The 19,944-nt window shown below is 40.7% G+C and overlaps 1 protein-coding gene across 4 annotated transcripts in view; it reads right to left on the bottom strand.

Annotated features, from left to right (window-relative positions):
• The window catches only part of SH3D19 (SH3 domain containing 19), a 172,595-nt gene that overhangs the window by 27,086 nt on the left and 125,565 nt on the right, over positions 1-19,944 (bottom strand). For 2 of the 4 annotated variants that reach the window (XM_032412986.1, XM_032412987.1), the window contains exons 2-8: positions 19,839-19,879; positions 18,459-18,501; positions 15,996-16,134; positions 15,705-15,867; positions 14,004-15,002; positions 4,776-4,883; positions 693-805 (exon numbers count right to left, since the gene is read on the bottom strand). In XM_032412986.1, the coding sequence (XP_032268877.1) occupies positions 693-805; positions 4,776-4,883; positions 14,004-15,002; positions 15,705-15,867; positions 15,996-16,134; positions 18,459-18,501; positions 19,839-19,854 (1,581 nt within the window). In that variant the 5' untranslated portion in view covers positions 19,855-19,879. The remainder of the gene's footprint in view (positions 1-692; positions 806-4,775; positions 4,884-14,003; positions 15,003-15,704; positions 15,868-15,995; positions 16,135-18,458; positions 18,502-19,838; positions 19,880-19,944) is intronic. The other 2 variants (XM_032412985.1, XM_032412988.1) reach the window with 2 other exon arrangements.

Consider the following 19,944-nt stretch of genomic DNA (forward strand, 5'->3'; position numbering starts at 1 on the left):
ACCTCTACACTGTTTTCCACAGTGGCTGCACAAATTTACATGCCCATCAACAGTGCAAGAGGGTTACCTTTTCCCCACATCCTTGCCAACACTTGTTAAGGAACTTGTCTCTTTTGAAACAAACCTTAAAAGATAATCTAGCATATGGGAATTACAAACAGTATGGGGAAATGGTATTGCGGTTGAAAAAAAAAAAAATATATATATATATATATTTAAAACTTGTTGACTACCATTGTTAACAAGTACATGGTAAAGTACTATTTTTTAATTAAAAAATAATTTTTCCTTAAATTTCAGATGAACAAATTCTCATGGTAATTATCTTAAAATTATGTCACCAGTTGGGTATTTTAAATAAAAACTGATGACTAAGTCTATTTCCACAAATATTAAAGGTTTTTAGAGATTTTCAATAACTTCCTCATTATTAGTGCCATATAAAAGACAATGTCATTATATCAGTATAGGACAAATTATTTTATGATGAAGTACAATGAACTGGCTTAATTCTTTTGTTCTACAGGAACTTAAAAAAGATTGAGCATCACATTAAGTAAGTATGTGGGGCTTAGAACTGATTTGCAATAAAGGTCTTTATGTGACCAATAGTAAAACAATTCAGACATCATAATTTAAAATTAGCACACAGCTTGGTCTTCGATCTAAGACAATTTATAAGGACGACTTACCAAGTTTCTAGTTCTGTCAACAGAACTGAGTTTTCCAGATACCGTACTGTAAGTGTTTCCAATAGGTTTTTCAGTAGGGAGAGGAGGTGGGCTTTGTAGATCCTCATGTAAACCTGGAAAAACAGCAGTAATTCATCAATAATTTCTGGCCTTTGGGGATTCTGAAAGATTAAATGATTGCAGCTTGGTTCCTTAGGAAAAAGGCTATCATAAGAGATCCGCACAAAGAATGGACACCTAAGTAAATGAGAAAAAGCTAGGAAACCTCAGAAAACCGATGGATTAGGACACATCGGTTAGTTTTACTAAATGTTGTATAGAGTAAAAATAATACTAAATAAATGCAACAGCAGCTAGCATTTTTGAGAACCTTCAATGCACCAGGCACTAAGTTAAGGCATTTCGTTCATACACATTTCTCCAGCCGATGTCTGTCTATGTGCTAGATCTGCACAGTTCACTAGCCAGTCGTCACATGTGGTGATTTAAACTTAAATCTTAAACAAAATTAAAAACTCAGTTCCTCGGCTGCACAAGCTACATTTCAAGTGCTCAGTAGCCACATTTGGCTAGCGGTTACCATAATGGACAGCACCGTTATGGAACATTTCCATCTTTGCAGCAAGTCCTATTGGACAGCACTATGCTAGATAATAACTTACCTATTTTACAGATGAAGAAACCAAAGCTGGGAAGAAAATAAATAAGCTATTCAAGGTCTTAATGCTAGTAATTGTCGGATCCAGGGTTTTAAACCCTAGACCCTGTGCTCACTATAATACGGAATGGTGCTTCTTAATAAGCTGCGTATCCAGACTTCCCCCACCCAAATAGTTAAGTGTGTTTTCTAATTCATTAGTTCCAGATTAATGGACTTAACTGCCTTCATTTTAACAAACAATATCTTTACATCCAAACTACATCCTTAACTCAGTGATAGTATACTCCCCTAACATATTTTATTTTTTTAAAGATTTTATTTATTTATATATTAGAGAGCAAGACAGAGAAACAGCATGAGAGGGGAGAGGGTCAGAGGGAGAAGCAGGCTCCCCGCTGAGCTGGGAGCCCGATGTGGGACTCGATCGCCAGGACTCTGGGATCATGACCTGAGCCGAAGGCAGATGCTTAACGAATGAGCCACCCAGGTGCCCCAGTTTTTTATTCTTATAAGGAAATGATGTATCACTTAGGATACTGCATTGTTGTGACAAACAATTAAGGGTACAAAGTAGTATTAATATGAAAGTAAAGAGGAAATACCTTACTGGCAGGATGGGACATAGGGACTATCAAGTATGAGCGTGTGGGGTAGGTGGAGATTTCCAATTTCAAATCATGTGGTCAGTAGAGGTCTCAATGAGAAAAGTGGAATTTGAGCAGACTTGAAGGAATGGTGAAGGAGGGAGCGATGTACCTATCTGGGAAAGGACATCCTAGTCAGAAGAAACAAGTCTCAAGGGGAAAGAACTGACAGGCTCACAGAAGACGAAGGAGTTTTGCACCACAAAGCTATTCCTTTCTTCACTTGACCATTCCAAGTTCTTCCAACTTTTCCAAGTTCTTCCAACCATTCCAAGTTTTTCCTCCTCCACAGCACATATGAATTGCTTAATAACTGTAATAATACAGTGCTGGGGAACTGGTTTTTGATATAAATAGAAATAATGCTCTAGAAACTGACATTTCAGTTCTTTCACATACAGCAGTTAGAATCCAACTTTCTAACAGTTCCCGGAACTTTGTCAGAATAATAAATAAAGGTGCTTCCTCAATATATCCTTTACAGGATTCCAGGACTATTAATCCAATTTATAAGTATGCAGACAAGAATAAACATAGTAGGCCTGAGGCTACCTATGCTTAGAAAGGCCTGCTTCAAGGGTGGGACCTTGCTGGCATCTGGGAACTTGGGACTTTGGGAAGGTTCCCACCATCCCCAGAGCTCATAAAGCGAAAGAATTTGGCTTATGCTGAATATCTGCTTTCCTTCTGGGAATCTGAAATTTTGGAACGTGCCAAAATTCCTAGAGGTGCCTATGTGACCAACCCCTAATAAAAACCCGGGGTATTGAGTGTCTAATGAGCTTCGTTGGTTGACAACATTTCACCTGTGTTGTCACAACTGGTTCCTGGGGGAGTTAAGTATAGCTTTTGTGATTCCCTGGGAGAGAACACCTAGAAGCCTGTGCCAGGATTCCTCCTGACTTTGCCCGATGTACCGTTTCCTGTTGCTGATTTTGTTTTGTATACTTCTGCTGTAATAAATCACAGCTGTGAACATAACTAAATGCTAAGTCCTGCCAGGCCTCCTAGGGATCATCAAACCCGGGGGTCTTGGGGACCCTGATACAACAGGAGAATAAATTTAAATGTAAAACTTGTATTACTTAAAACCTACATGAGCTTCGGGCAATATTTATTATCATCATATTTCACTATGCCTGTTAAAATCCAGAATACATTTTAACAAGGTAACAGCAAGCAGGCAAACAACCCAATGAACTATCATCTGTGATACTTATATAGCCCACAAGGGCTATATAATGATGTCAAAAGAAATATACCACCAGTTCTTTAATATACCATATAACCTCCTAAAAAGCGAGAACCCACCAGAATTTGGCACCCTTGACTTTTTCTCCTCCTCATTCTTCATAGTAACTCAGTTTAATCTTCTCACCATGTGGCTTAGAGCCATCAGTTAATAACAAAACACTCAAAAGATCAAAACCAGTGTGATCGCTCTGGGTAGTTTTTTATAGAAAAACCAAACCCCTGAACGAAAGGGGTTTCATGGCATTCCAGGGTATGCCTGCAAAATACCTGGGGATGCTATAGACAGGTGAAGGACGACGCTTGATCTGCTAGTAGGAGGAACGGAGTGAGAGGTTCTCCTGTTACATAAAGGCAAGGATGCATCTGGACTATGCAAAGGCACTGAATGAAATGAAACGATAGCAGAAGCTCATGGCGAAAACTGTGTGATCACTCCGAGCAATGCTAGGAATGGATTTGGAACCCACCATACAAGCATGTGTGTGCACACGTACACACACTTTTACACATACCTTTTAAAAATCTTCAGGGTCTAAAATAAATGGGATTGGCCCTCTTGGCTTCTGTCTTACAATATCAGATTTCTTTGCAGTCCTTATAAAAGCTCATACGAAATTTCATTTATTGTACCATTAAAAAAATCAAGTCAGGAAATAATATCAAAATGGAGTACTATGCTAATTTTAAAAAATTTCATACATTATTACGTTTTTATAACTCTTGGTTACTGCTCTTCACACAATTCATACATCCTTATGCTTAGATTATGCTGTATCCAGACAGACACATACAACTTTATTTGCTATCAGTTTCACTGAGTTGACCTCTGAACGACGTGGGGGTTAGGGGTGCTGACTCCCTGGCGCAGCCAAAAATCCACATGTAACTTCTGACTCTCCCAAAACTTAACGACTAAGAAAACCATAAAGATAATACATTTATAGTACCGTACTGTGAGAAAATCTGTGTATGAGTGGACCCACACAGTTCATACCTGTGTTGTTCAAGGTCAACTGTACCTTCCCACCATCTTTACCCGGAACACTAGCCGGATACTACAACTGTTCTGCTTCAGTCTCCCTGTATTCTCTCTGCCTCGAGACAGTGGTACAGACGATGAAATCCACATTCACTGTACCAACTGTCTAAAGAACTGTGAAAGAAGAACTTGTTTTTTATTTATTTTTTTAAAGATTTTATTTATTTATTTGACAGAGAGAGACACAGCGAGAGAGGGAACACAAGCAGGGGGAGTAGGAGAGGGAGAAGCAGGCTTCCCGTCGAGCAGGGAGCCCGATGTGGGGCTCGATCCCAGGACCCTGGGATCATGACCTGAGCCGAAGGCAGACGCTTAACGACTGAGCCACCCAGGTGCCCCAAGAACTTGTTTTTTCAATCTCCTTTGACTATAAATAATAACAAATGGCCAATCACACATAATTTCAAAAGCAGACATTGACAAATTAATATATATTTCTACCAGGCTCTTGGAAAAGCAAAGAAAGAAGGCTGATTAGTGCTTACATTTTCCTGGTTTGGCTGGAATTCGAATCACAGTGGGCTTCCTGGTGGGTGCTGGTTGAACTGCTCTTTCTTTTGTTGGTTCTGTTTTTATGGGGAGCTGAAAGGGATCTAATGAAAAACAGTTTATTTTGCATGTTTTAGTTAACACGGATTCAAACAAAAAACCTCATTCATAATTAAAGAGTCATATTTTCATGCCCCAGGGAAAACTATTCATGGATAAACAAAATCTCAGTTTGCAGAGACAAAAACAAAGTCGGAGCTCATGAAAGGAAATAACTTGGTGCTCTGTAAATAATTCATGTGGCTTTTCTTCCTCTCTGATGAGAGATATCCAGGACAATCTAGAATTATGTAGAAGCTATCTTTCATGGGAGTACAATCATTTCATAAGTGTCACTTGAAAATGAGGGGCAATTGAAATGAGGACCCAATTTCCCCCCTGTTGTGAGGCCTCCCAGATCCCCCAGAAAAGGTCTTTTCTCCCCCACACTCCTGTGCCTGGCCCAGAAAACTGATCCATAAGGCTCACCAAGAGCCCCTATCCTACCCAGCACCGTGCCTGAGCGTCAGTCGTTTAGTAAAACCACACTTCAGTTAACATGAAAATGGAAAGTGTTTTATCCTGGAAATAAAATAAGACATCTTCCTTCAAACATTTAATTTAGGGGCAAGGCACCGGCTTAGCATTTCTCCATCTTAACGGATTCATTTAAAATTGACAATATATGCTCAGAGAAAGTTTTTTTTTTTTTGGTAAAGATTTTATTTATTTATTTGAGAGAGAGAATGAGATAGAGAGAGAGAGCATGAGAGGGGGGAGGGTCAGAGGGAGAAGCAGACTCCCTGCCGAGCAGGGAGCCCGATGCGGAGCTCGATCCCGGGACTCCAGGATCATGACCTGAGCCGAAGGCAGTCGCTTAACCAACTGAGCCACCCAGGCGCCCCATCAGAGAAAGTATTTTTAAACAAAGACATAAATACCAAACTTTTTTTTTTACTGAAAGAAATAGTCTTTTTTTTTTCTTTAATGTAAATATTCTTTTCAGTACTTCAGGAAAATGACCATACAATTTTTTAAAGATGAGAAATCTAAAAATAAATAGATTAGCAAAAATAAAATAAATGCTGTATAATGGATACTCTATGTCGCACACAGGCTCTCTTGAGGCCTCCTTTGCCCTTAATTCTACAAGAGGCAGAATGAGTATATGCTGTAATTCTGCACCTGTTCTATAGACTCTTCACTATAGGGAGATACTCCCCGTAAAAACAACATACACACACCATAGCTCCTGTGGTGAACAGCATTCATATTCTGCCGATTATGAGCTGTAGTTTGAGAAGCACCTTTTGCTGACCAGCTATTTTCAGGACACGTGAAGAGCTGAGCTAAGGATAAGAAGGCCATTCAGCCCCCTGCTACCTGACCTTCCCTCCCTACCGCCCCCAGCTCCCAGGCAACCCTACCATTATCCATGCCACCAAAGGTATCATCACTCACTCACGAGCCATTTGCTCACATGTGTACGTCTACCATGTGCCAGGAACAGTGGTAGGTGGGGAGATAACTGTGGTATAGTACGATCCCATTTATTATCTACCACCTAGGAATGGCCCTCAGGTGGCGTGCCAGGTAAAACAATTATTACTAGGCTACTGAGGAAAAAAAAAGTATATTAGATGACTCTTTTATGGAAACCTATTAGTTCACAAGGGAGGCAAGTCTTGTCTAAACCAACTCAGGGGGGCGCCTGGGTGACTTAGTCGTTAAGCGTCTGCCTTCGGCTCAGGTCGATCCCAGCGTCTTGAGTTCAAGCCCCACGTTGGGCTCCCTGCTCCACAGGAAGCCTGCTTCTCCCTCTCCCACTCCCCCTGCTTGTGTTCCCTCTCTTGCTGTGTCTGTCTCTGTCAAATAAATAAATAAAATCTTAAAAAAAACCCAAACAAACTCAGGATTATCAAAACAGTAGCAAACTTGAAAAAAAGGCTCTTGTAATAATATAACTTTCTTCCACTGTAACCTATGTCCTCACAAAACAAAGTTCCTTCTTTTAGAGCTAACCAAATTTTAAAATTCTATATCTCGTTATAGCATTTCTTACTTCAAAAGTAGTATTTATTGTAAAAATGGGAAACATTAAGAAATCCATGATGGAAAGTCTCCTGCAATCCCATCCCTCCAGTAATAATGAAAATTTGGTGTATCTGCCTACAGATTTTTTACGCTATTACATGTATTATTACGTAGATATTTTGATAGATAAACAAGAAAAACAGGATTTTATATCTTGCCTTGTAAGTTGCTTTTTCACTTTTGTTCACTCAAAATTGACTGGATGTCTGCTACAAATCAAATACTATTCTAGGTGCTGGGAATACTTCAGTGAACAAAGCAAAAAACGCTGCTCTCATGGCACGTACATTCCAGCAGGGAGATGGAGATAATAAACAGTAAATATAATAGTAAGTAGCTCATTTGGTATACCACGTGAGAAGTACTACTGAAAAAGGAAAAAGTAAAGCATGGTGAGAGACTTCCAATTGTGGGGAGAATGGAAGGTTGCAGCATAAAACAAGAGTGCAGGGGTGAGGGGAGGGGAGTTCTCGATGACCATCTTTCCAACAACTGGATTTTACACATTCTAATAGTTCTTCCAACTTGAATAATATGCACCTGGTCTCTGGGAAGCAGCAGTGCCAATGGATAAAAAGGGGTATGTGCACTTGTACTAAAGCCCATTACTGCAAATATTACCTGCCTGTGAACTCCGTGAATCATCTATTCTGAGTGATACCAGCTAAAGTGAAAGAATTTGAAGACCTTATGTAATCCTGGCATGCATTTTATTCAAACACAGAAACAAAGTATCTTCTGTGTTTATCTTTCCTTTCTATTCATCTCTCCCTACAATTGCCTTTGCTCTGCCTCCTTGTTGGAACCCACTGACTTCCCCCCCAGCTGAGGCAGAGACTTGACTGTCCTCCCTTCCCCCCAGTCTTGGCTGCCACATCCCATTCTTTCGGGGCTCTGTTTTCTGTCGGGAAAAGGACCAAAAATTCAAGAAAAGGATTAAGGCTGGTGACTGTTCACCGTGTTCTACCTTACAAGTGGGTGGCATTTCTGCTTTAATAGCTGCTTCTTGTACCTATAATCTTTTGGTTATTAGTATAGGCTTTTAGTTGATGTTTTTCTGGGTGGTTGTGGAGGGGGAGGAAAATCTTGAGCACGGGATGACTTCAATTATTTCCCAACTCATATTATATTCTGAGCCAGAATGCCACCTACACTCTCTCACATTCCAGGAGGGAGGGCATGAATAACGGGGGCAGGGAAAGGAGAAAAGACACCAATGGATGCCTTGAGGGGCCAAGCACAGGGGCATCCAAATTATCCTTGCTGTTGGAGGACTGGCCTCAAGACACCTGCTCCAAATCCTGCACCCTGTGCAAACCTCACCTATTGCATGGAAGGGTCCAGTAATTATTATTTTTAAACCTAAAGAATTTAAATTGAAGTGGTATAGATACAATTTATATAACAAAGTACTCAGAGTGTCCTAGTTACCCACTCTTTCTTTCTTGGTCTTTATTTTTAATATCATTGGCTACTCTTTAATAATTGGTACTCAGATCATGTAAAATTATTCTACTACACATGTCTCTGGGAAAAAAAAAAAAGTTCTTTCTCAATACAGTGAAGCAAGGAAAGTCTTAGTGTTCTAGTACGGCGGGCTGTTTGGCAGGAGTGGGTCTGTTTAATGACCTGCCCCAGCTGTGCTCACTGAGTCAGTGAGCTCAGCATCTGCCTCTTTGTCTGCGTGCCATCCAGGGCTATAATCCAGACGAGGTGCGCAGATTAGTGGGGAGGACACAGAGCGTCACTTCAATAAGAAGGTGGAACCGGAGGCCTGTTTTTTCATCTTGATGATGGTGTGCAAGCAAATCTCTTTAGCTACACAGTATGAAGTTTACTTTTTATGTCTGTTCATGAGCAAGTTATTTTCTCTCACAGAAGAAAGTGGGCAACATATAAAGCAAGAAGAGCATCTCATGTTTGGGAACTCCAGGCACTGCCAGGCAGGAATCTGGATCGCTGGTACTACGAAAATATTTAAAGTTCATAACCTTTGACCCAGTAGTCTCAATTCTGGAAATTTATTCTTCAGAAATAAGAGCACTAGTAGAAATGGCAATGTTTATGAGAGTGTTTACTATAGCATTTTCTGTAGAAGAAAAAGAAATCCAAAAAATTAAAAGCAATGTCCATGGATAGGGGAAATGTTGAATCAACTGTGATACACTCACACTAAGAAATATTAGGCAGGTACCAGGAAACAAGGAGTTAGACTTAGACCAACTGGACTGAAAAAAAGTAGGAAAATGTACATGTATGTATGTTTGTAAGCTTTGGTTTGAAATGTCCAAAGGCATGGAAGGCTACATACAACATTGTTCACACTGGTTACTCTTGAGGATGTGGATGGACTAGAGGGAGATAATTTTTTTTTTCTTTTACTAAATGTTTGTATTGTTTGACTTGTTACAGCAAACGTGTTACTTTGTAACTGAAAAAAAATCCAATAAAATAGATTCAACCACAACACGAAAAGTTAACAAGATGAAGCTGAGAAATAACTCCCCTGCCAAGCAAACCAAACCAAAAACCACTTAAAAATAAGGGAGGGGGAGGGAGAAAAAGAAAAGTCTAGTCCTTTTAGTTGTTTTTTGTTTTTTTTTTAAAGATTTTATTCATTTATTTATTTGAGAGAGAGAGAATGAGAGACAGAGAGCATGAGAGGGAGGAGGGTCAGAGGGAGAAGCAGACTCCCTGCCGAGCAGGGAGCCCGATGCGGGACTCGATCCAGGGACTCCAGGATCATGACCTGAGCCGAAGGCAGTCGCTTAACCAACTGAGCCACCCAGGCGCCCCTTTTAGTTGGTTTTTAAAGGCAATAATGGCCATAAAATTTTCCATAGGGTAACTAGAAAAATAACTTTTTTGATTCTATTTAATAGGATTTAATGCACATGTTTTTGGATGTCTTATTTACACATATGTAGTTCAAAATAATTAGCTTTTATTTATAATCTTGAATAACAGCAATTTAGAAAAATCATATGCTATTTTTTTAAAAATTTCTACTCATCACAAAGACTGAGGATCAGTGTGATCTCTCTCTGTGGTAAAGATGACAAGAGCTAACTCCCGTTTTCACCCTAATTCTACTTAGGGTTAGCGATTTCAAAACCAGGTTCCCCATCCTCTCCTGCCAAACCAGTTCCCTCATAAAGAAAACCTCTGTTACTGGCTTTTTATACAACTTTCCAAAGATACTACGTGTGTGTGTGTGTGTGTGTGTGTGTGTGTGTGTGTGTGTTAACATAAACAGTAGCTAAAGTACCATGAGTATTAACTATACCTTGTGTTTTTCAGCTAATAATATCTCGTTTTTCACCTAATAATATCTCGGGGATTGGTCCATAGTAGGAAGTAATAGGGGGTGTGCCTCCTTTTTAATTAGCACACAATCGTCCACTGTGTAGATGTCCCATTATTTATTTAAGCAGTCCATTGGAGGTTACTGCAATATTCTGTAGAAGTCCTTCATTTGGGGTCCAAGAATGGGTCCTTGAAGCTCTGGAAATTGGGCATACATGAGCTAAAGGGCTGTTTTAAAGAGAGGTAAAAGATTCGCAGGATAATCAGATTCTCAGAGTTCTGTGATTCCCAGAAGGGGTTAAGAACCACAGTGCCAGGGGCACCTGAGTGGCTCAGTCGTAAGCGTCTACCTTCGGCTCAGGTCATGATCCCAGCGTCCTGGGATCGAGCCCCGCGTCGGGCTCCCTGCTAGGCGGGAAGCCTGCTTCTCCCTCTCCCACTCCCCCTGCTTGTGTTCCTGCTCTCGCTGTCTCTCTCTCTGTCAAATAAATGAATAAAATCTTAAAAAAAAAAAAAACCACAGTGCCATGGCTCTTATCACAGAGTTTGCTCTTGTTTTTACAGATAAAACACAAAGCATCTGAAAAAAACAAAAAAAAAATCTCCTATCCAAATCTAAGGAACATCCATGGCATTCTTCTCTTTTCCCGTAGTTATTCCGCCCTCCTTCTAGCCCCTCACACCAAACCAATTATTCCACACCTGCTGCCAAACAAGCAGCACCTTTTACACCTCCGTCCGCATGGTCTTCATTACTGGGCTGAGAAAAACACTGATGGTAATGTAGTTTTCTGCCCATTACCTGTCTCTCATAATATGCTTGTCATCATAATTAGTTTCACCAGCCTTGGCTTGCTTTTCTGTCATTTCTTTCCCTTGAGTTCTGTTAAGAGCAGAAATTGGCTGCTAAACTATTATTCTGGTCTGTGTAATGGGGCTGACAGCAGAGGCATTCTGCCTTTTTTTTTTTTTTTTTTTTGACATCTGGGTATGATTTGTAAAGGTGTGAAGAGGAATTGCTAATACTTCTCAGCTCCATTTACATTAACCTGGAAGGCATTCTACCCAAGAAATGAATCCAATATTAAATTGCTTGTTTTATGAGTTTTCCTTTAATAATTTTTCTAATCTTTACAATGTTTTCACAGCTTCAGTATTTTCTGATCTCTATTTCCTGAGATTAATACGGCAACTTCATTTTATGAAAACTGCTTTATTAGATTTTCTTTCTTTTTGAGGGAAGGAAGAGGAGGGAAGACATATTTGTGAGTTCCTCTCCTTTCTCTCGTGTCAATCTCTCAGTTTCTGACTAATGCCAGGATTTAATCATCTTACTTAATCGTAAGGTTTCACAAAGAGACTATGATCCTTTATTTACAAAGGCAATGCTATTGATACACCATCAAAAAGTCACAAAGCCCCAAATCAATAAACAAACAAAAATCTCTCTACATGTTGAGGAATTCAGAGGTGATCCTAAAGGCCTCTGGAGGACATTAAGCAGGGCAGCAACAAGGTCCAACGTACCCTCTAGAAAAATCCCTTGGGTAGCCATAATATGGAGGATGATGGGTTTGAGGCAGAAGTTGGGGCTCAATTTAGGAGGCCACTGCAGTAACCTGGCATAAAGGCCTAACGTGGGGCAGTACAGGGGGATGGAAATGAAAGGAGGACTCAAGAACTACTTAGAAGGTTAAACCAGCAGGAGTTGGTAACTAATTGGATGTGAAGGGCAAGAAGTAACAATAATTACTACTTAATGAGCACTTACCATGTTTCAGACAATGGGACAGGGCCTTCCTGCATAATCACATTTAATCCTCGCACTCCATGAGTATTATTATTACCATGTTTTATAGATGAGGAAATTGAGGCACACTGGGGTAAACTGCCCAAAGTCACATAGCAATTAAGTGGTCGGTGGGCCTATTTGCCTCCAAGTCTAAACAAACAGCCACGGTGTGACATGTAGAAGACTCGAAGATGATCTCTAGGATTCTCTAAGGAAGGCTGGGTATATGATGGCGTTATTAAGTGAGGTGCAGAAAATAGGAAGACGAGCAGGTTTAGAAAGATGACAAAGTAAGCGTTCAGTGTAATTCCACAGTCGAGAGCAATGGTTAAAGTCAGGCAGGGCAAGCAAATTACACATTTTGCTAAGAGACTGCCTACATAATTAAATATCGTGCAACGAGGTGGTAGAAATCAAGGAACAGAAAAGGCTGAGTATGAGACATGAGACTATATTCATGTTGAATGTATACTGTTGACCTTCTTTTGGAAGATGACTGTAATTATCTGTTTGATGACAGGGAATAAATTCTCAGCAGTTATTAACCAAGTTGGCATCTCCACAGAATCCAGCAGTTTCTACAAAAGGCGGTATTTCTTTGGCTTGTGCTGTTTCCACCCCTTAACAGCTTGCTGTTGTTGGATTTACCATCCCTATCCTACCCTGAACCTTGTTAACACCAAAAAGGTTTAAATTAAAAAAATGACGTAACAAAGACTTGAAGTGTTACCTGGCTTAAGGATTCATACAAATGTTGGGTAGCAAGGTAATATAATGAAAAATACACTAGACCTAGAATAAAAAGATGACGTCTGAATCATGCCTTGGAAGCTGTTAGTGTTACGACACTGGGCAAGCTACCCATTGATTTCTCTGTCTCATTTTCTTCTGCAAACTGAGGCCAACAATACCTTGCAGAGGATTACTCTAAGTATTAAATTAAATGATGTAGGTCTGGGTATCTAGCAGAAGGTTTGGAACACTGCAGAAGCTCAGTATATCCTAACGTCTGTCCTTCTACCCCTTATAGGCATGCTGTACATGTTGTATGCATGATAAATATTTAATAAACATGTTTGTTATCATTTAAAATACACCTGTGCTGTGCAGAATTTGGTTTCGAATCACAGAGCTTATCCCATTTTGATGCATGTTGAACATTTATAAGATGACAGCTAACCTTTTGAAAATACTATTAGGCTTATATGTTCACAAATGCTACCCAAATAAGTAAACAGCAGTAAAAGGAATCATCAATGACAAGTAAAGCAGCTCACTTTGACAAATCAAAGGTAAACTTTACTATCATACCCTTCATCTGAACAGTGTGAGGAAAGAAAACATACTTTCTGAATTTCCTCTTGAGAAATTTAATTGTCCTGATCCTGGCAGGAAATGTACAGCTGTTGTATTTTATTTACAAAACTTTGCATTCCCCAGGGAAGATGTCCTGTGAAGATTAGCGAAAAAAATTTTGCTACATATGGCTGGGTCCTCATTCCTGGCTTTGCTCTCGCCCGAGTCCTCCCCAGGGCTGGCGCCTCGCTTGGCTCTCCCAGCGAGCCCAGCTCAATCTGAGGAGCCCTTTTGGGGCCACTGTGTGACTTAGCACCTATGAGAAGTTTCCCTTGCATTCCCCTGATGCTTGACTCTCCACCTGCCAGAATTAGGAAGCCAGCCTCACACCTAGTTTAGTCGCTAGACCCAGTCTGCTTATTTCTGGCTCACGTAGTCGTTATCAATACGTGTCTCCGTCTTTCTCTGTCTCCATTTCCCCCATTCCAGATTTTCCTGTCCCTCTCTGTCTCCATCTCCTACCCAGCTCCATGTTTCTTCATCTCTCTGTGTTTCTGTCTTACACACACACAGGCATGTGCATACACACACAGGCACACCCCTCCAGAAATTAGGTCGTAGAAATGAAAACAGCAAGTGCCATTCAAGACGCCCTCTGATTAGTTTACACTCCCTTCCACTTCTCCTTTTTACTCACCCAGAACCATCTCTGAACCAAGAGATTCTTCAACCAGGTTCCCAGCTGGTGTGGGTAAAACATCATCATCAAAACTGATGAGGTCAATGTCCCCTGGAGGCTTGCTTTGCAGAGCTGGAGCTGGGGAGATGGCCGGGGGTCCTTCTCCCAGTGACCTGAATGCTTTGGCCTGTGACGCCACTGAGAGTCGGGGAGGAACGGTGACTGGTTTCGGCAGAGCTGCAGAGTTGGGGTTTTCTAAGGAAACCGATTTCTTCGGCAACAGAGGCCGAGGAGCAGGAGTTGGGACTTTCTTCCCACCGTCAGGGCTCTCAGCCATGGGCCCTCCTCCCAGAATCTCATGATTAACACTTCGTGTAAGGCCAGCATTTGGTTTCTTTGGCAATTCAGGTTTGGTTGCTGGGATGCCCCCTACTTGCAGTGGAGAGTGCGGGGTGAGCCCTTCCCTAGGGGCCACCTTGAGTCTGTTTTCAGTCCGGGAGTCCCACTCTCCAGAAGCTCTGCTGGCAGCCGGCTTGGGAGCCACTGAGGGTTTCCCTGAGGGAACAGCAGGCCTGGGGGGGAGTGTGCGGGGAGCAATTTCCGGTTTCACCGGTGGTCCCGAGGTTTCTTTATTTGTCTGACCCTCAAATGCTTTGATTCTTGAAACGACACTATTTTGGCTTCGTTCTGTGTTCATAATGTTCATCACTGCCTGACTCTCCAAGTCGTTGGTACTGTCCAACAAAGACTGGGGCTGGCTCAGCGAGGACTCCTTTTCTGTGGCCGTGGGGCTGGTTTTCTGGTGATTTGGCGCTTTAATGTGACTGTCTCTGGCTACTGGTCTGAGGTTGGCTTTTGATCTTGGTCTTGGCACTGGACATCTTGCAGCACTGGAATTCTCTGGACAATTCTGTTCTTCTGAAATATCAAAGACGATTAAAGGTGCCACATTTGTTGGAAGATCACTGACTGCGACCGCCGGGGAAGGCTGGAGAGGCTTGAGAGGTGCCTGTAGTGCTGACAAGACCAAAACCCACAGACAGAAGTTGCAACATTGTAATTTAAAAGAAAAAAAAATACAAGATACACAGACTGTTTAAATATACATGTAGAATATCAAGAGATCTTGGTTTCCTTAATTAGTAAAAAGTAATTCCAAAATCAAGGGAAAATGTTTACACTCCGCTTCTCACAGGAGTGTTCAAGTTCTATTTATTCATAAGAGAAATATTCATTACATAATAGTTTTAAAACACCATTAAATTCTTGATTCCCAGGAGACTTACCACATGAACCCTTTCCCTCTCGTCAGAATTCCAACATTGCTTGCTTTACTTTTCCAAAGTAACTTACTCTCATCTCTGTTATTTGAAAACAATGCTTTTTAAAAGCCTAATATCTTACACTCTGTCAAGTTTAAGTTGCTAAATATAACCTCCTCAATGGGAATAAAGGGGATCAGCAGTAATACAACCATGGTTAAAAGGATGATTTTTTTTGTGATATGAACTGGGGTGAGCCCCCGAGATTGGGAATGCGGCTCATGAGAATGATCTATTGTAATAATCACAGCAAACCAAAATAAAGGAAGCACACAGTGATCACACTGACTGGGAAGCAGAGCTCGATGCATTATGCACAAGTCACAAATTATTTAAAGCCTAGAAGCCTACTGATTACTTCCCTAGAACTAGGTCAGAATTAGGGAGGACAAATTACTTGCACTACTCTGAGGCAGATGGTTGTCTAATTCTTCTGTAAAGTCAGTCTGAGTTGCAGACGTAATTGTGTGCCTTGGAGTGGCAGCAGCATTATTATTATTCGTAGTATTAACTTGAACTTGGTTGATTTCTTTTATGACTTGTTCATAAGATGGTGGGAGCTGCAAAATAAAAGAATGAAGATTTTAGACCTCTATGGACAAGAGCCAAAGTATTAACAGTCTCACTCTTTTTATCTTTGAACTCACTTTTAAAAATAAAATGCCAAGAGAATGTAATACTTATTTACCTCAGCAGGAACCAGCTCACTGGGCCTCCAAGGGCCTGCTGCTGAAGAAGGGGGAAATCCCAGTCCTGGGGGCGGGGCTCCTGGAAACCACGAGGACGGCCTCAGGGGCTCAGCTGCCACGATGGTGATCTCTGGGCGCCTAGCAGACAAGACCTCAGTGAGGGTTTGCAGGTTGGTAACAAGCTATCGTCTATCTGCAAATGTTCAGAGAGTCGTGAAAACAACCACTGCCCCAAAAAAGTTACATAAGAACCTCCATAGTCCTAGAAATGACCTGTCTGGCCTGGGCTATCAAGGGAGAACGAGAGTCATCTTCCAGGACTCCGGGGCTCAAAGTTAGAGATGTACCTTGAGCACACTCAGCTCTGCCTTGGTGGATAAGGATAAGGGCTAAGTAAGACCCACACCATCTCTTCATTCCAGGGTTCTGCTATCCTGCCTATACCACGAACATAATAATATACGTACGGCAGAAAGTACACTGGTCAAATAGAATTGTTTTGTTTTCTGCCATTATAAAAGATATACTCTGATATGATACCATATAAGAGGACTATCCTTTTCCTCCTCACCCAGCCTCTGCCCTAATTCAAAATCATCTCTAAGTGTTTAGAGTTTGCATGTTCACTTCTAGACCCTGCTATGTGTGTCTGTGCTCCTGGTCAGTGTGGTATATGAATTTGATAATTAACCTGTAATACTGAGGAGCCACAGTGATTCAGGCACGGCTCCTTTCATCATTTTCTTAATCTGATTCTACATTCTCGTGTTTAAACTTTATATTCAACCTCATTTCCTAACAAACACCAACTGTGTGACCCTGAGCAAACAATCAACCTCTCTGAGCCTCAGTTTTCTCATCTAACAAACAGGGATGATGATACCCGCCCTGCCCTTCTCGAGGACTTTACAGAAAATGAAAATAAAAAAGCACTGCTATTGGGGCGCCTGGGTGGCTCAGATGGTTGAGCATCTGCCTTCAGCTCAGGTCATGATCGCAGGGTCCTGGGATCAAGCCCCACGTCAGACTCCCTGCTCAGTGCAGAGTCTGCTTCTCCCTCTCCTCTGCCATTCCCTCCGCTTGTGTTCTTTGGCTCTATCTCTCTGTCAAATAAATAAATAAAATCTTAAAAAAAAAAAAAAAGCACTGCTATTATCAAAACTGGGCATATTCACGCATTCTTGTGCCAGCTCATGAAACAGTAGAACCTGCTTATTGATTAAATTTGAATTGCATTACCTAAAAACCTCTGCTTATAGCTTTTGTCTAACTAAATAATAAGTTAGTGGCTAATAAATACTAATCACTACCCATGCAGTAATCCTTATGACAGCCTTAAGATAGGTATGACTAGCAACACTTTTTTTTTTTTTTTTTTAAAGATTTTATTTATTTATTTATTTGACAGAGAGATGAGAGAGAGCACAAGTAGGCAGAGAAGCAGGCAGATGGAGAGGGAGAAGCAGGCTCCCCGCAAAGCAGGGAGCCCGATGCGGGACTCGATCCCAGGACCCTGGGATCATGACCTGAGCCGAAGGCAGCCGCTTAACCGACTGAGCCACCCAGGCGCCCAACTAGCAACATTTTTTTTAAAAGATTTTATTTTTAAGTAATCTCTGTACCCAACATGGGGTTCGAACTAACAACCCCAAGATCAAGAGTTGCATGCTGTACCAACTGAGCCAGCCATGCGTGCCTGATTAGCAACATTTTAAAGATGGGGCTACAGAAGCTAAGAAAAGGTTAAGCAGCTTGCCCGAGGCCACAGTGAGGAGGCAGTGGAGTCAGTCAGCATTTGAACGCGGTTATGTCTGACTCTACAATCCTCACTCTTCATTATTCTATCCTACCTGTAAGAAATGTGAGAGCAGGGACCATGTCTTACAAAAATCCATCCATCTATTTATCTACCTATCCATGCTTCCATTCATTCTACCATCTGTGTGTGTTTACTGGTCCTTCCTTCTATCTATCCAATGACTCTCCCCTCCCTCCTCCCTCCTCCCCTCACACCAGCCATGCAGCCATTTATCCATTCAGCTATCCATCCACCCTGCCTCTTTTTCCCTCCTTATTCTTCCATTCAATTTTCTGTCTTGTCATCCATTTATTTATGCAACATTTACAAAGTAGCTAGGAGGTACAAAGCATTTCTTTGAGCAATTCTTTGAAGCAGTTACAACAGTGCTTTACATATAGCAAGTGCTTAATAAACATTTAAAAAATTAACTTCAACAAATAATCATTGCCAAAAGAACATTTTGAGGCTTGTATTGCTTCTTCTCCCACCAAAATTTTCATCATTCTAACTTACGGATTAATTCAGGAAATGTACTGGTGAGGCGGAACACTGGTTATGTAATACATTGCTTATGAAAGAGAAATATTTAACTGGCTAACTGATACATAGCAGACTTCGATTTCATTATTAGCAAAATATATGACCTCTGTTATAACCATACCTCCTATCTCGATGAAGCTCGCTCTGAAAAGAAGTCCGAGAAGCTACAGAAGAAAGAATAAACTGCTATAATACAAAATCAGTATATTCAATAAAGGTTTATATTTTTATAGGGTACATTATGGGAAAAAATTAGCTTATACTTGAAATCATAGAGGATGTATGAATTTTAACATCCTTAAGCAGAAAAGCAAATCAAACTGATCTTTTTATATGGCATAAAATTAATTTCAGTTACAGATTTGAATTGCATAAGAAAACATAGATTTCAAAAATTCCCCAAAGCACATTCCATGGTTCTGAAAATAATTTGAAGAATGAAAAGAGAAAAGAAAAAACTATTAAATACAAATTGCCTGGTAAGAGCATTATGACAATGACATGAAATTACAATGGGCAGAAAAAATTTTAAATATCTATTTTAATCCATATGACTGCACTTTTGTGATGTTTGTTTACAACTCTATTGTAAAGAAAGTGAAAGGGGTCCAATTTTCATCTATTTTCTCATTTTTCTGGACTCTTATAACCTTTGAATTGTTTTATTACTTAAATTCAAAAGATAGTAATAAATGCAAAAACTGTTCACAACACTTTTATAAACATGTTTTAGCACATATTACTCTATATGCAGCACTGACTTTTCCTTTTAGCCTCAAACTCAAAAAGCTAGATGGTTCAGACTTTTTCCAAATTTATTTTTAAATTAAATCCAGTCTTAATCATATGATCTGGAAAATGTCACATTTGGTGTCACATATTACACATACGTGTAATGGAGAATATTATTCCTATTTTCAAGAAGCACATTCTAACAGTTCCTTTAAGAAAATCTTCAAGTACTATACTGTAAAGATATGCACACAAAGGGGAAGTTGTTTCAGATATAAACTATTTCTGCCAGTCGCCTTCATCTCTCTGTAGTACTCTACTTTTTTAATTCTTCTGACTTGAAAAGGCTGACAGTATGAATCTTTTCTTTCTTTCCTCCTATTAACTTCGGGTCCTCTCTGAACACGGAGGCTGCCAAAGCTGGGATGCAGGGGTGGAGGTGGGAGGTGGGAATGAAATCTAGGCTGGAGATGGAGCTGCGACAGCTGAACCTATGCTGGGCTGGTCTATCAGGAGTCCTACATTCGTATCATTAGCCTATTTTTATTGAGAGCTAAACCAAGCTGAGATGCATTTTGTCTCCTGGAATAAAAGAGGACAGAGAGGCTCAAGCTCCGAGTGGCACATCTGATTTGTACGAATGGTTGCACGAAGTCAGACAGAGGCTCAGCAAGTGCGCTACAATCACGTCACCACCATCACGACAGCCGATTAGAATCAGCAGACACAACACTATTAAAAAGGTATCATGTCATTGTCACAAACATACCTCTTCCACGGGGCATTTTTGCTGTGCACTATTCATGAGTGCTAAGGGAAAAAAAGAAGGGGTTATAGAAGAGGAAAGGGAGGGGAAAAAAGGGGTGAACCAGTTG

This window comes from Phoca vitulina, unplaced genomic scaffold, assembly GCF_004348235.1.
Source record: "Phoca vitulina isolate PV1807 unplaced genomic scaffold, GSC_HSeal_1.0 scaffold14, whole genome shotgun sequence".
Classification (NCBI taxonomy): domain Eukaryota; kingdom Metazoa; phylum Chordata; class Mammalia; order Carnivora; family Phocidae; genus Phoca; species Phoca vitulina.